This window comes from Phasianus colchicus, chromosome 3 (genome assembly GCF_987193195.1).
Source record: "Phasianus colchicus chromosome 3, bPhaCol1.hap1.1, whole genome shotgun sequence".
NCBI lineage: Eukaryota > Metazoa > Chordata > Aves > Galliformes > Phasianidae > Phasianus > Phasianus colchicus.
Genome location: NC_143438.1, coordinates 72,105,755 through 72,120,195, shown reverse-complemented (window position 1 = coordinate 72,120,195; position 14,441 = coordinate 72,105,755). Strand labels below are relative to the sequence as shown.

Genomic DNA, 14,441 nt, shown 5'->3' with positions numbered 1-14,441 from the left:
AAGGAACATTTTGTAAGTATGCAAAAGGACAAACCATCCTCAAATTGATCTCCTCACTTAGCTTGCACAAATATTTAAGTATAAACTAATCACCCCCAATAATCTGAATGTTTTACTAGATAGCAGAGAATGAGTCAGAAGATGACAGTAAGAACTGCTGACTAAACATTAGCACATTCAGTATATTCCATGAACAAAAGGAATTCATATCTGTAAGAGCAACCATCGACGACCATGTTGGTGTAAGTTGATCTCCAATACTGCTACCAGCAGCAACTTGTTTTTAAGTGTTATGAATTTGGAGGAGGTTTTTTTGTTTGTTTGAGTTTTGTTTCTAAGGATAAATTTTACTCTCCTGGAAGGAAGATAATGATTGCTCAAGGCATTATGAATCTGCTGCCTTTCAGACATTGAGACTGTTTGACTGAGATCTATGAGTGAGAAGATAATGATAGACCATGGAGGCATGCAACAAAATTAGCATACAGATTAAAAAAGAGTCTATAGCAAGAGAATGTGGATGTAGACTATCATATAACCTTGGATTTCCTCATGCAGAAAGTGCCAGAGTCATGCTTCTCTACCACATACAAACACACTAATTTAAATCACTGCAATGGACAGAGCTGTACATATATGGGGTTAAGATGCTATTTTCCTGTTACTTAACTTAGTTTGGCTGGATAAAATCATATATTCAATGTAAGAGTTCACTGTGCTCAAAAACATAAATAATCTCTCCTTCAAACAGACAGTACTTCAAAGATGCTAACAAGTAAGCTCACCTTCCCAGCTTAATTCAATAGCACACACATTTACTGTAGGACACCAAGCATAGGAATATTCTTCCAGTTACTTCAAGTTCAAAAGATTTCCTGAGCCAGATACCATTTCAGTGTTCACCTACCCTTGAGTTTATTCCATTTGCTCGAATCCACACCAGTTTTCAGCCTCCAGAACATTTTCTGGCTATGAGCCTCATGAGCATACTACTTACTGAACATTAACTGCCTGACTCTTCAACTATTCTTTTTAAACAATAAAGCGTGTTCCTACAATTAAGAGTTTTGATGGCAACTTGAGATTTAAAAGGCACTGCTTAGGACTGATCAAAATGGCATTAGAACTGAGTAAATACAGTAAGACTTAAGCTTGTTTCAAAGTTACAGGATTTATAGCTTTAACTTTCAATTTCTGTATGGTAAGGTTTACACAGCACTTGCTAACAGTTGCTAAGTAATGCAGCCATTCATAAATTCCTACATACTAACTCACCTGTTTGTCCAGGATTAGGTAAAGGAAGAAACCCATCCTTCCCCTGAACCCCTCAGAAGCCTGGGAATAGGCAGCAATAGAGACCACCAGTTTGCTGTCAGAACATGTTGCTGGATAGAATTACAAGCTGAACAGAGATATCAAAGATTGACAGAGCCAGAATAACTTGCTCTCCCTCCTTTTCATTAGTAGTTCACCAAAGCTATCTTACTAGCATAGAAAACATCCATTTCTTTATGTTCTCATGTTTCATCACCAGAGTTAAAAGAACATTAAGAATAGTCTGAGAGTTTCGGTAATTTCCAATACATAGAAAAACCAAAACAATCCTTCCCCAACCCCTCTCTGCTGATTATTGTGTAGGGAAAGGAACTGGCTGTTATAAAGCAATCTGACCTTGCAAAACTCAAGCTGTAGAACCTTTTGGCAGCAAGTCAGAGAAACTTTCCTTATTGCTATAAATATTCACTAGGTAGATTTATGAACCATTGTCTGATCATTGGGCACCAGCTCTGTATTGCCTTTCCATGTACATGCATTTAAATGCACCGCTTACTACAGAAGATACTCCACTCTTTGCTGCTGCACGTTTAACTTTTTTTGAATTAAATTTCAGAACCAGAAAAATCTATTTACAAGTTCTGATTGCTACGTGAAAGGGAACTGATTATTTATTGCACCTTTTATGAAGTATGAGAATGTGCATAAAAAAACCAATAAGAATTGCTTTATCTAGCAAGATACTGGCTACAAGGGATCACTACTATTATTAGAGTCATATACAAATTGTCTGTAGATCAAATATTTACTCTGGACAGAAAAAAAACAATTTCCAGATCACAAACAGATGTCATGAAATAGAAAGCATCCAAGTTTGCTCCAGCAATCTTTTCATTTGAGAGAATAATAAAAAAGAGACAGGTACTTGTAATCTTCATAAGAATTACTATATAGTTTCCAAAGAATTTTATAGCACCATCAGTTAGTTAAGGACATAAAAAGGATATTTTCACTTGGAATTGATCAGGCTGTAACCAACATAACCAACAGCCCAAGCAGCCAGCAATGGGACTCATGTGGGGCCCTACTTAGTGTGAGGTCTCCGTAGGGCTTGGTGCTAAGTCTGTAGTAGCTGTTCTATAGTCACTATAAGAAACACAATATGCTAAAGTCACACCAAACTACTACTTGACATACAGAGCTATTATATTGAGAAACATGTTTTATATTGCCAGTGCAAGTTTTGGAATTTTATTTTTCTTGATCTTACATTAAAGAGGCTGAGTTTGGTAACAAGTCATAACCATGGGACAGTCAAGAAGGCATTCTAAAAATAATGCATGAGTGCAGAAAACACTTTAATGAAAAAACAGGCAGTTCACAGACATTCTGGTTTAGCTTAAAGTATTAAGAAAACTTTCTTTATCTTACAGGTGCTACAGAGCCCACACTGGTCAACAGCTTCATAAGTAATTATTTGGACCCTCTTCCAGAAATAAGAAAACTCTTCTCAGAACCTGATAGAAAACTTGATGTTCTTTATCAGGTTCTCTGACAGATGAGGAGTGTTTTATGGCTTATGGGAACGTGGCTCTTTTCAAGGCCTCATAACTGCAGAGAATAAGCGTCACCAAGAGTCTCCAAGAGTCTTTGTTCTGCAGAAAGCAGTTAACATCTCCAGAAGAGCCAAAAGCCCTTTGTGTGAGGTGTTCATGAGGTCAGGAATGTATGCTTCAAGGCACATATGCCTCACATATGCATTCAATACACATATACTTCAAAGCAATACTTTCATAAATAAGTAAACAAGAGATTTTCACAATGAAGGTCAATTGTACTTTATTACAAAAACAAAGAGGCAGCAAAAGTTATACGGGCAGATCCCAATCCACCCCTTCTGAAAAGGGGCCAAGGGTTTCTTTATGGACACGAGAAGATATAGTGCACACATCAGCTCCCACAGAGGGCATAACAACGCAAACAAATTGAAGAGGCACGTCAAAAAAATTCCCACTGTAAGCACGTGACTTATGTTTTAAAAATACTCTAAATACTCTAAAACTTGGGAAAGCCCTAAGTATCCTGAAGTTGTTTCCCTGAACAAGATACTGAACAAGCTGATCTTGGTAGCACAAGCCTTTAGCATGACAGACAATGTTCATTTGAGAGTTTTGTGCATTTGCTGCAAAAAGACTTCTTTGTTCCTGTTTGATTTCTCCTCTGCTTTACCTGGGGTAGTACGCTGTGTAGTTCATGAAGAGCTGAGCCCCAGCAGGGTAGTATGCTGTGGAGGGCTGGAACGTCCGTGGGTTCAGGAGTACAGATGGCTGATACAGAGCAGCTTCTGTTGGCACAACTGCAGATGGAGCCGGAAAGGAGTAAGAAGGGGGTGAAAGGCCTAAAGCAGACAAACGGAGAACAGATTAAGACCTTTCATATTCCAGCATACATATGACCTTCATTACTGAGCAACTCTGTGCTAAGTGAAGGGATTTCACAAGTTCCTCATTTTCCTGCTCATCACAGAAAATAAACCTGGGGCACTGATACAGGCCTGACTCCAAGACCAAGGTGTGTACTTCCATCCCCTTGTCAAAAGCAAAGTAAGACACACAAAAAAGCTCTCTCTTGCTCTGGGAGTTGGGTCTCTTTATGAGAAGGAAAGCAGTTTTTCTTGTTTAGGCTCAGATTTTAGCATGCCTCCAGCCAAGTGAGACAATTCTCCACTGTAATAAAACTGCAATGCCTGAAATCTGCCTAACATTCCCAGTGCAGGGGACATCATTTCATCCTGATACTCCCTGTCCCCCAAACAGCTGTCTTCAACAATAGTAGAGTGGGAAAAGCCATGGCTTTGCAGTTTCTCACATTAATATTCAGTTTAAAAATAAAAGTGAACAAAAAAAAGCAACTGCACTTTGTTTCAGCATGAGGCAAGGCATTACAAGACCTCACAGCCAAGAGTTTACTTTCCTCCTTCCTTCCTTCTTTCCTTTTCCTCCCCTCTTTCCAGTACCATAACAGTGAAATTCAGACAGCCCTGAATGACAGAAGCTTATTTTAAAGCAACAGTCAACATCTCACTGCACTGTGAGATGGGGAAAAAAAAAAAGGAAAAAAAAATAATCACTTGCATTGTAATTAGAAATGGAAGCACTGCCATCTAAGAGCTCTCAAACTTTGGGACTCCTGTTCAATAACGCATTCTATGCTATGAGCTCTCAGGAGAAGCTTCCAATTCCTGTCCAGAATATAATGCGTCACATATAGGGCTGCATACTGCAGATCCCTTCTTGGATACTTGCATTGCAAGAAATGCCAGTAGACTGGCAATCTCAACTCCTAAGGATTAGCTGAAGGTCTATCACAGCTCAAGACAAACCACACCTGGGAAGTTCACTATCAGATCAGCTGCTCTGACTATCCAGGGTTAGAGGATGTTTCTTAGAAAAGGTACAATCATCAGTAATACTTCTACATAGAAGGAGAGGAAGAGAAAGCTTCTACCCAACTGCCTCATCATTTATTATCTTGGAAGCAACGTTTATTTCTCCCACAGGCTCAGATTTGTATGGCATACATAAGCCCTTAAGTTCTTAAAGCACTGTCCTCAGATGTTTGTCTAGATCATCCTAATAGCTCTGGAGAGCGTAACTATACATGAAATACAATTCCTGCAATTATCTGAGGCCAAAACTAGGTGTATTCATCTTCCATAGAGGCAACTCAATTCTGTACAAGCAACAGAAAGCTAAGGAAGAGTTCAGCCAGTAGTGGTATGTAGAACATGAGGTTAAGTCCAAAGGAGAGCCTTACCAATGGTTTCATAAATTAAGTTTTGAGAGCAAAAGGGCAAGGACTTACTTGACATGTTCACCATGATAAAAAGTGTAAATAAAGATCAGCTTAAATGGGAAACTTCTTTAAGCCCTATGCAGTCAAATTATTTTTTCCATTGGCATGGCTCACCCTGGCCAGTTTAAGTTTCAAGGAGTGGAAGGCAAGTCTGTTACTGAAAAAGCAAGAAGAATTTCAAAGTAGTTCTTCAGTCATAGAAATCCACAACCAAAGAGAAAAGTGAATGCAAGCTGCTGCTGATCTTAGATGGATTGACCTTACCACCCCCATCTGAGACTCTTTTTCAAGAAAGAGAATCAGAATCAAGAAAGCAGCTCCAACACCTACCCGCACACAGCATACAGTATTGGCAAGACCCATGCAAAACTTACATGGTAACTTACATGGTGGTGGGGACAAGCCATTTCGATTTAAAGTGCCCCCCATTAACACAAAGTTCATCTCCTCAGCAGAACACTGAAAGACTTCAACGTATCTGTCCTTCATAGTCTTCTTATGACATTTCTGTGCAGCCAGAAAAGCTCGGTCTGCAGATTTCATCTGAATAAAAGCATCTCCCGATGGACGTCCCTGCAAACAAGACAGATGAGGAAATGTTTCTGGATCTCCCATGAATAAGCAACATAATGATTTCTGCTGTTATAAAAAAAAGCAAAAACAAAGCAGTCTTGAATCATAAAAATATTTATCTCCGAAATTAAGCACAGTCAGTCATCCCTACAGACTCCTACACCTACCAGTGTGTTTAAAGTCTCCCTGAGGTTCCCCACTATTGCTGGGGAATCCTGATCTGCCCACTGCATCTCACGCTCTTTCTTCTCTCTTATGTTAACTGAGAAAACAACTACGGTCAAGTGCTAAACTATATTTTTCCTTTTAAGGCCAGTATGGGCCAGAATATTTTACCATGGCACTAGCCTAAGTCTAATCAAGTAGATAGTAACCACATCACCATCCTTTGCACACTTGGTTCTGACCCTCTCATCAGAAACAGGGATAGCAGGAGTAGGGAGAATACTAAGAATGATAATAATCAGATATTTGGGTACCTGGAGAGAAAAAAAATAAAAGTGTCTGACAGTTTTGGGCAGGGATGGCTGGTAGCCCACACGTCTAGACACACACTCCAGTTTCTTCCTCCAATTTCATTTCTGACAAGGGCTGATACTTGCAGAAACCACTACTTGCGCATCTGCATCTTATTATTTGTTCCCCAAGCCCTGCTCATTCCTCATCTTTTTCAGCCTTGGCTAGGCTATGGCTAGATCAAGTTCTCAAAGACAAAGAAATCTCAGGGTAGAGAGGTACTGCAGTAACTGTAGCCCCCACTCTCTTTCCAAGCTTCTCAAATATAGAAGCTTCACCCCAGGAAAAGGAACCATTTTGCATTTTCAGTATAGTCTTAGTGTTGCCCAAAGCAATTTTAGAACCATTTTTTACAAAGCAGTAATCAGTACAACCACTCAGGGCATCTCTGTGGAGTATGTATGAGAAGCTGCCTTCTCCTTCCTTAAGTCAAAAAGCTACACAGATGGACTAGGAGATAACATTTGCCTTTGTCTGAAACGTTTTGGTAGAAACTGCCTCCAGCAAACAATGGCAAATATCTGACTATCTGCCCTGACTATACAGGGCAGTGAGCTGTTAATCTGCGTACTTGGCCTCAGCCATTTAAGAGAAGTAACACTTGCAGTTTAGGAGATCTGAAGGTAAGCTTAAGGACTTGTGCCATAGGAAATCCTTACACCTCTAAAAGACCGCAGTCACTGATGTCCTCATGCATTACCAGAGGCACACTGTTCACCAAAGCAGGGGCAAATCGCTCTTTTGTGAGATAACACTGATCACAGTTTTGTTTTGAAGATATACCTTTCATAAGGGGAATTAAGCACCCTGCTGAGCAGGGCTCTTCATTTCAAACCTCCAACAGTGCAGGATGACAGTTAGTGCTATGGGAACACTTCCCTCTCCCCACAAATTAAAAGAAAAAAACCAAAACTATGGCTTAGCTTTTAGACATATGGGTCTCACTGATAGAAACCACCCTACAGAAAATGCAGCAGCTGTTAAAGCGTGGTTCAAATACACTCATCTATGGTCAGTACACTTTTAGAAGCAAAGCCAATTAACGTCAGTGACAATCCCAAAAGCGCTTCCCTACTGATAATGATATTGAGCCTGTTCACGTATCCAACCAGCAACAGGGCACCTACCAACCTGGTGATTTAGCACCATGTGCACGCCATGGGTCCGAATGTCTGTAGAGAACTCTCCCAAGAAATCCAGGATGTCCTCAATAGTGGCAGCATAGGGAAGTCCACGCAAACGTATGCAGTCTCTGACATTAGTTGGAGGCACAAACTGCTGAGGTAATACTGGAAGAATAGGAGGTGTTGGGAGAGGAATGAGAGGTGTGGAAGAGTACCTATTCAGCACCTGTGCAAGACAGAAACAAAGGTTACAGAAAGCCTTACTTATTCTTCAACTCACAGGAACTGAATGCAACATCCATCTCATCTATTTTCAGTCTGGAAAGTATTTTTTAAGAAATATGTGAGACATCTTCTGGGCTTAAATCACAGCAGTAATGCTTAGAATTTAAACATTTTGCAATAGATCTTAGGAAGAGTCAGCTTATTCTGAAGAATTTACTTGAACTACTGTCTTAACACAAGTCTTAAAAGATCCCTTAGGACACAATACCTGCATTACCACAGCATTTTTTGGGGGAAAGATATCTGAAAATATTTTACTAGCTATATGGGGCCACTTCTACCCAAAGTTTTTCCTTTGCTAAGCATTAGGATAATCTCCAAATTAGAAAGCTATTTTACTACCAAGCAGTCTTATGTTACTGAGTCACAGCATTTGAAATAAAGGAGTCATGCTCTGAGATTTCTTGGGTAACCTGATCAGTAGAAACCCCATGCGGTCACCACATGTTCACCACCTACTCAATCACTTCCCTTTAGCTATCTCTGAATAACAGAAATATTCATTTATATTTACATGTGTATCAGATGGTTTTGCTAAACAAAGGAATTGGGGGAATACTCAAGGAAAATACAATAACGAGAGCAAGGACTGCAGCTAATGTTTACTCAGTGTCATCCTCCAAGCAAGGCACTGAAATCTCTGCATACTTCGGGGTGAGGAGCCATGTCATTGCTTAGTTACAATGAAATGACTACTGCTAGGCTACAGCTTGCATCATGAACAGAAGTTAGTGACATGAGTCTAAGCTCTAAGTTTTTTGAAACATATAATTCTCTTAGCTCTACTTCATCCCCTAGACATCATAATCAATGGTCCGTCAAGCTATGTGAATGGCAGGAGGCACTTGTCAAGCCCAGTTCCATACAATCCTGCCAGGTAGCCAGTGCTGTCAAGAGATCCCTGACAGCTGCCATTAGAGACAGTTTGAAAGGTTCTTGATGTGCTGCTCTTCAGAAGACAACAAGACCAAAATGCTCTGTTTTTCTGCGCTGGTGACTTTCAGACCAAGATTGTTGCTAGCACTTCTTTTGAATAGAGTTAAGTGAACTTAACAGAAAATTGGTGGGTTTACTGTTTTACATTACAGATACTGTAACTACTGTAACTACATATAACTACTGCTTGCAAGTCTATCAAAAGCCAAAAGTGAGAAATCAAGGATTTTTATTATATGTATATCTGTATGTGTGAGTGGCCACATGTGTTCGGACAGTTGTCAAGAGTAAGAAAAGAGGGGAAAAAAGCTTTCAGTCATGGCCGTGTTTGCTGACACTACTTTGTGCCAGTGTAGGAGTATGGAATACAAGGTGTCTGCAAGCTTTTCACCCACCTGCTGAACTTCTGCTGCAGTGCTCCTGAAGAGTTCAATGTATCTTTTTCCAAGCAAGTCCTTATGCTTTTTCAGTGCATTCTGTGCATATTCCTCACAAGCAAACAACACGAATGCATCCCCTGTTGGCCTGCTGTCAGGATATGTGACGAATAGGACTCCCTCCTTCCCTCCTGTTACAGGACAGTGCTGGCCAAAGAATGCCAGTACTTCTTCTGCTGTCACATTGAAAGGAAGACCTCGCATCCTGACTATCACTTGGTTTTCCTTTGATAAGAACTGTGCAACCTCATTGGAAGTGCCTTTAGCAAGAAAAAAAACAGACAAGCACTTAAGCCTTGGCAGCCATATAAAACCCTGAGTAAGTCTGGCATAGCTACCTCCTCCTCCCTGCAGAATCCCTTCTGCATGAATAGTGCCTCTGTGCACCTCACCTTTTTAACTTAGACCTCTGGCACACACTGAAGCCACAATAAGCAGTAATCAAGTACCCAGACTGTTGTGCTGGGAAAGAAGGCTGGAAGGGCATGCTGAAGACAGCTTAGGAATTTCATCCTATCCTGAGAAAATAGTCAAAAGTCTGCAATTCTACTTCCACTATCTTTAGAAGGCTAAAGATGTTCACAGTTAAAAGTCTACACTGCCCTATCCAAAGCTACCTGCTAACCAACTTTGCACCTTAGTACAGTCCTTTCAGTTATTCCTAATTCATTTTGTAAAGCTGATATACGGAATGAACTTATGCCAGACATGTATACTATTTTTCCAACATTAGTATGCAATGTCTTTACTTTGACAGGTGTAACTGTTACCAAACCTATCAAATAGACATCTATTCAACAACTTAACCTCTCTCACTCCAAAACCTTCATCGTAGGTATTCAGTTAGTCCTTTATAAACCAAAAAGCTCCTAAGGCAGTACTGTTGATACATAACAGCTTATCCAGTCTTAACTCAAATTCTCTACGATTGTAACTATAAAGGGAGAGGGTAGTCTGTCCCCCCGTTTCCCTTTTTATTTAAAAGCAAAGATTTGACTTGAAGAAAATCAGTTCCCTAAATCCCTTGTTATTTACACTGTAGTATCTGTTTGCTTTTACATGCAAGTCTCCTAAGCAACAGCAGTCATACTGTTTTGAAAAACTACTCAGGTTTTCATTTTCAGCAGCCAAAAACATTTAGGTTATCTTCCTAAATGACAGGACCTAGCAAACAAAACTCACTAATATCACTTTGACAGATCAAATCCTTATGTGACAGGGCGCTTGAAAATGGCAAGGGTGTGGAAGAGAGAAAGGTGGGCAGGTAAGACATGGAACAGCTTAGACTGCTAGCAGATGCACACCAGCCACCTAGCTTGGTCAGGGAAAGGAGGTGAAAGACTACATCCAAGAAGAGCAATTTAAAACTCAAAGTTAATCACAGATGCTGATAGAACCCCCTCCCTCTCATCCCTTAAACATTACCTCCTGCGATTTTCAGGAAATCTTCACCAGTTGCCTTGTATACCTAATGAAAGGGAAGAGAGAACATGTGATTGTCATGCAGTTTGCACTCCTGCTGAGAACCTCAGAGCACGCAGTACACACCTCAATGTATCGGTTTCCCATGTGATGTTTGTGTCTTTGCAGCGCTAGATCTCTGTGCTCTTCATTTACAAACCTGACGAGAGCCTCCCCATTCCTTCGACCTTGGGCATTGAGGCAGAGTGCAGCACCTCCCCTGCAAGATTTAAGTTAAAGACAAAACCACTCCAGGGCAAGTGAAGCACTACAAAGGTAGAGGTAGGTTTTTTGCTACTAACTTGGCAATATTTAAGCCTTTGAAGAACTTTGCTATGTCCTGGTCAGATGACTGCCAAGGGAGCCCTCTTGCTCGGATGACAGCATTGTCGTCCACAAGCTCCATCTTGCTGCTGCAGGCACCAAGAGAAGAAACAATGTAGAGAGGGCTTCAGCATGTCTCAAACACAAACCACTGCCTGTCACCTGCACTCCAGTAACAAGCTTCTGTCTGCTAGGTAGGGGGAAGGTACTGCCATGGCTGAGACCCATGACAAAGTCCCAGCAAATGGCAAGCTTTGCTAAGATGCCCCTTTGCAAGGTCCCCTCTGCACTGCACCACCCCTGCTCCCTTCAGCTCTCCTTTCCTTGAGTGTAGTCCCGCTTCACTCTCCCCTCATGACATACTGATGTGCTGTATTTCCCTGTTAGTCCAAAGGTAAGAACGAAGCAAAATAGTTGCTCTGCTAATCCTGGCTAACTGGAGATTGAAGCAGAGCAGTTAGACATAAGTAAAGCTAGAGTCTGATGGTGTGCAAGGGCCAGTGACAGACTAAGACTGGATTTGTTTGAGATTTTACTTAGGCTGAGGATTCCTGCCCAAGGGGTTTTGCCTTAACATTTTGTGTTTGGGCCACTGCTGCACTACTGGAGACTAACTTAGCCACAGGCAAGGCTGGCTGCTTAGCATGGGAATAGCTCAGTCACACAGAGCGGATTTAATTGGTCATTACCACAGCCTCTTTTGTTCTCTTATACGTTCAAAAAGCCACGTAGAACAAAACGCTGACAGCTACCTTTCTGGCTATTGGAGAGACAGGCTGCCACAAGGAGTCCGTGGGACTGATTGAGCAGCTGCCTGCCCTCATGTGAGAGAGCTGTGCCATGCCCTGCTCTGCTGTAGGAGGGCCATGTTTCAGATTATATTCTAAGTTCTCAGGTGACTTTTCCTGTAGATGTCTGTCCAAAACTGCTGCTTACATCACCCAATCCTCTACCTGAATATTTTGCCTCAAGAAAAAAAATAAGCAATTAGTACACGTGCTTGTGCAAATAAGATAGTGTTACCTTTTTCAATGACATGCCTTTGCAGTCAAACAAAGTCTATATTTCATTTATTATCACAAATAAAACAGGAATGCTTTTACCTCATCATGGGATTTCATTAGTGAAAGGGGAAAAACTTAGAACAATGCTAAAACTAAAAGCTGCCTGAACTGATCTCACCGGGCAATTCCTGCCAGTATTGCTGCATTCTGCTCTTGCCTCCTTCGGTTCAGAATGCTGGTATCATCAACTATGATGACAGTTCATTAATCTGGAAGGGGTAAGCAAGCATTCACACAAGAAGGGAATCTGAATAAGGTCAGTTTAACATTGGTCTCCTGTGATACTGCAGAGCAAGTATCCAGCTACACTGAGGAAAAAAATCCATATTTGTACATGCCAGTGCATGATTACATCTTTTTTTTTTTTTTTAAACACCATCAGGCATAGATAAAGCTTTATGTTTAAAACATATTTGGGAAGAAGACAATCACTGCAGCTCAAACAATTTACTGGTAGCAGTCTACTGCTTGGCACTGTGTCTTCCTGGAAATGCATCTTTTCTACACAAGAAAAAGTCATCATGATGTGTATTCAGCAACTGTGAAGCAAACTGCAGGAAAAGTGCAAGAGTTAATACTAATAGGGTTACCTCTGCAAAAATGCTTAAGTTCTTTGTTAACAGCACAGCACACTCAACATCCATTATATGTACTTATCAGAACCCAGAACTATCAGCACCTAACAAGCAACAGTTTCCTGCCAGGCTTCAGTCCCACATCTAATGCAGTTCTTTATACCCTTTCCCACTTAAAACATCTAATTTATTCCCACAGCAGTGACAGGATAAATAAAAAATAATGGCAACAGTTATTTGCAAATTATTAATACAGAAGAGTACAGCTTATATAAGCAGTGTCTGGTGCTTTTTTAAGAGAGAAAAGGGAAAAAGATACATACCAAGGCCCACTTTCAAATTTGTAGTTCACTCTTTCTGGATCTGAAAACCTGTGATCTGTGAAACATGGTACAAGTTATTTCCTTTTGCCACAGCGGGCAAAACAAAAGAGCAACACAGAAGACCAGTTCACCACACTTACTATATGGTTCTGATATTAGTGTTAAAATAATGTTCCCCATATCTTCAACTCGAGAGGCTCCATAGGTGAGTGCTGAACTGTTCTTGTCAAGATTTAAATCTGTGTGTGGAGTTAAGGCAATCATCACCAGATAGACTTCAAATTGGTCTCCTACTAAAGCAGCAAGCTTTAACATTATCTTAATGGTAAGTCGCTTCTCAGGGGAAGATTTAATCCATTTTCCTGCCGGGATGCATCAGCTGCACTGGGTTTGCTGCTGCTTTGGCCTCTAACTACTGCCACCTGCGGGAGTGTGAGGTCAATCCAGAAAGTGTCTGGGGACACAAGACCCCATAATAAGGACATACATATTTAATACACTCATGCATTTTGTATATCTGAAAGACAGAAACACTCTTGCATGCAGAAAAGACTGGAGTCCTGTCCTCTTTAATTAAGATCATCTTTAATCTCCAGAGGAAGATCCAGGGATGGAGGAAAAACAAACCATCAACTAGAAACTGAAAGAGACATAACACATGTTTTCTAAACGATTGAGTACTCTACCTAAAGTAGAGTAAATATGTTACCACTTTGATAAAATTTACAAGCAGCACCTTGTCTATATCTCACCTATTTGATGTTCCAGCCTGAGCTTTGTGCTGTTAAGCAGTGTTTTGGGGGGGGATGGAAATCAGCTTAGAGTGCATCATTGTGAATAGCCAAGAGACAAACTGGAGTCTGACAACAACTTCCACAACCCTTCAGATCAGGAAAAAAAAACAAAACAAAACCAGCAAGGATAAGCTCCCCTGCTAATAAGGAGCAGGAAGTATTCTATCTTGGGCTGTAGACTGACCAGATGCAAATCTACATTCATTGAGAATCAGATTTAAGTTGTATATACCAAGCGCTTATTATAGTCTCTCTCCTCCTTCTTGCTGTATTTGATCACCGTACCGGAACAATAAGATTACTTGCAATTTATAAAGTCAACTTTTAAAAGGACTTCTTTTCCTATCCCCGTCTCTTTCTTTGAAGAGAGAATGGCTTAAAAAAAAAAAAAATCAAAACAAGAAGTAAACTATAAAGTAGTTTGAATCAGAACTTGCTTTTTCTGTCTTATCACTTCAATTTAAGATAGTAGAGAAGGAAAAAAACCCAAGAGTTTCTTAACAATAATCCCTTTCCTGGCACAGCAGAACAGTGAAGCAAGGCATTCAAAACAGATGAATGCAACAGTTACTTGCTCACATTTCCATAAGTGTACAAAAGGTTCATTTCAAATGCATAGTCTGTATTTTGATGCTCAAAAGTTGCTTTTCCATCCCAGATGGTAAAGCTCCTCTTAAAGAAAAGGTTTTCTCCACCTAAAATTGATCATATTTTGAGTTGGCAGATGTCTACATGAAAGACAAGGAGTAGAGGAACAATTTCTGTTAGAAACAGGCAATGCACACTCACTTTATTCTATCATCTCAACACAGGTAATGGGGAATGAGCATATAAATGTCACTGGGGAATAAAGTCTTCCCATCATTTGTGAGATGACAGCAAGTCATTCCTACAAAACA

The 14,441-nt window shown here is 40.5% G+C and overlaps 1 protein-coding gene across 2 annotated transcripts in view; it reads right to left on the bottom strand.

Moving 5' to 3' along the window:
• The window catches only part of ESRP1 (epithelial splicing regulatory protein 1), a 31,470-nt gene that overhangs the window by 7,115 nt on the left and 9,914 nt on the right, over positions 1–14,441 (bottom strand). Inside the window, exons 5-13 of one of the 2 annotated variants that reach the window (XM_031591009.2) lie at positions 12,889–12,987; positions 12,749–12,803; positions 10,765–10,875; positions 10,550–10,682; positions 10,427–10,469; positions 8,960–9,261; positions 7,351–7,569; positions 5,517–5,703; positions 3,505–3,673 (exon numbers count right to left, since the gene is read on the bottom strand). In XM_031591009.2, the coding sequence (XP_031446869.2) occupies positions 3,505–3,673; positions 5,517–5,703; positions 7,351–7,569; positions 8,960–9,261; positions 10,427–10,469; positions 10,550–10,682; positions 10,765–10,875; positions 12,749–12,803; positions 12,889–12,987 (1,318 nt within the window). Of the gene's footprint in view, positions 1–3,504; positions 3,674–5,504; positions 5,704–7,350; positions 7,570–8,959; positions 9,262–10,426; positions 10,470–10,549; positions 10,683–10,764; positions 10,876–12,748; positions 12,804–12,888; positions 12,988–14,441 lie in introns of both variants that reach the window. The other variant, XM_031591010.2, reaches the window with a different exon arrangement.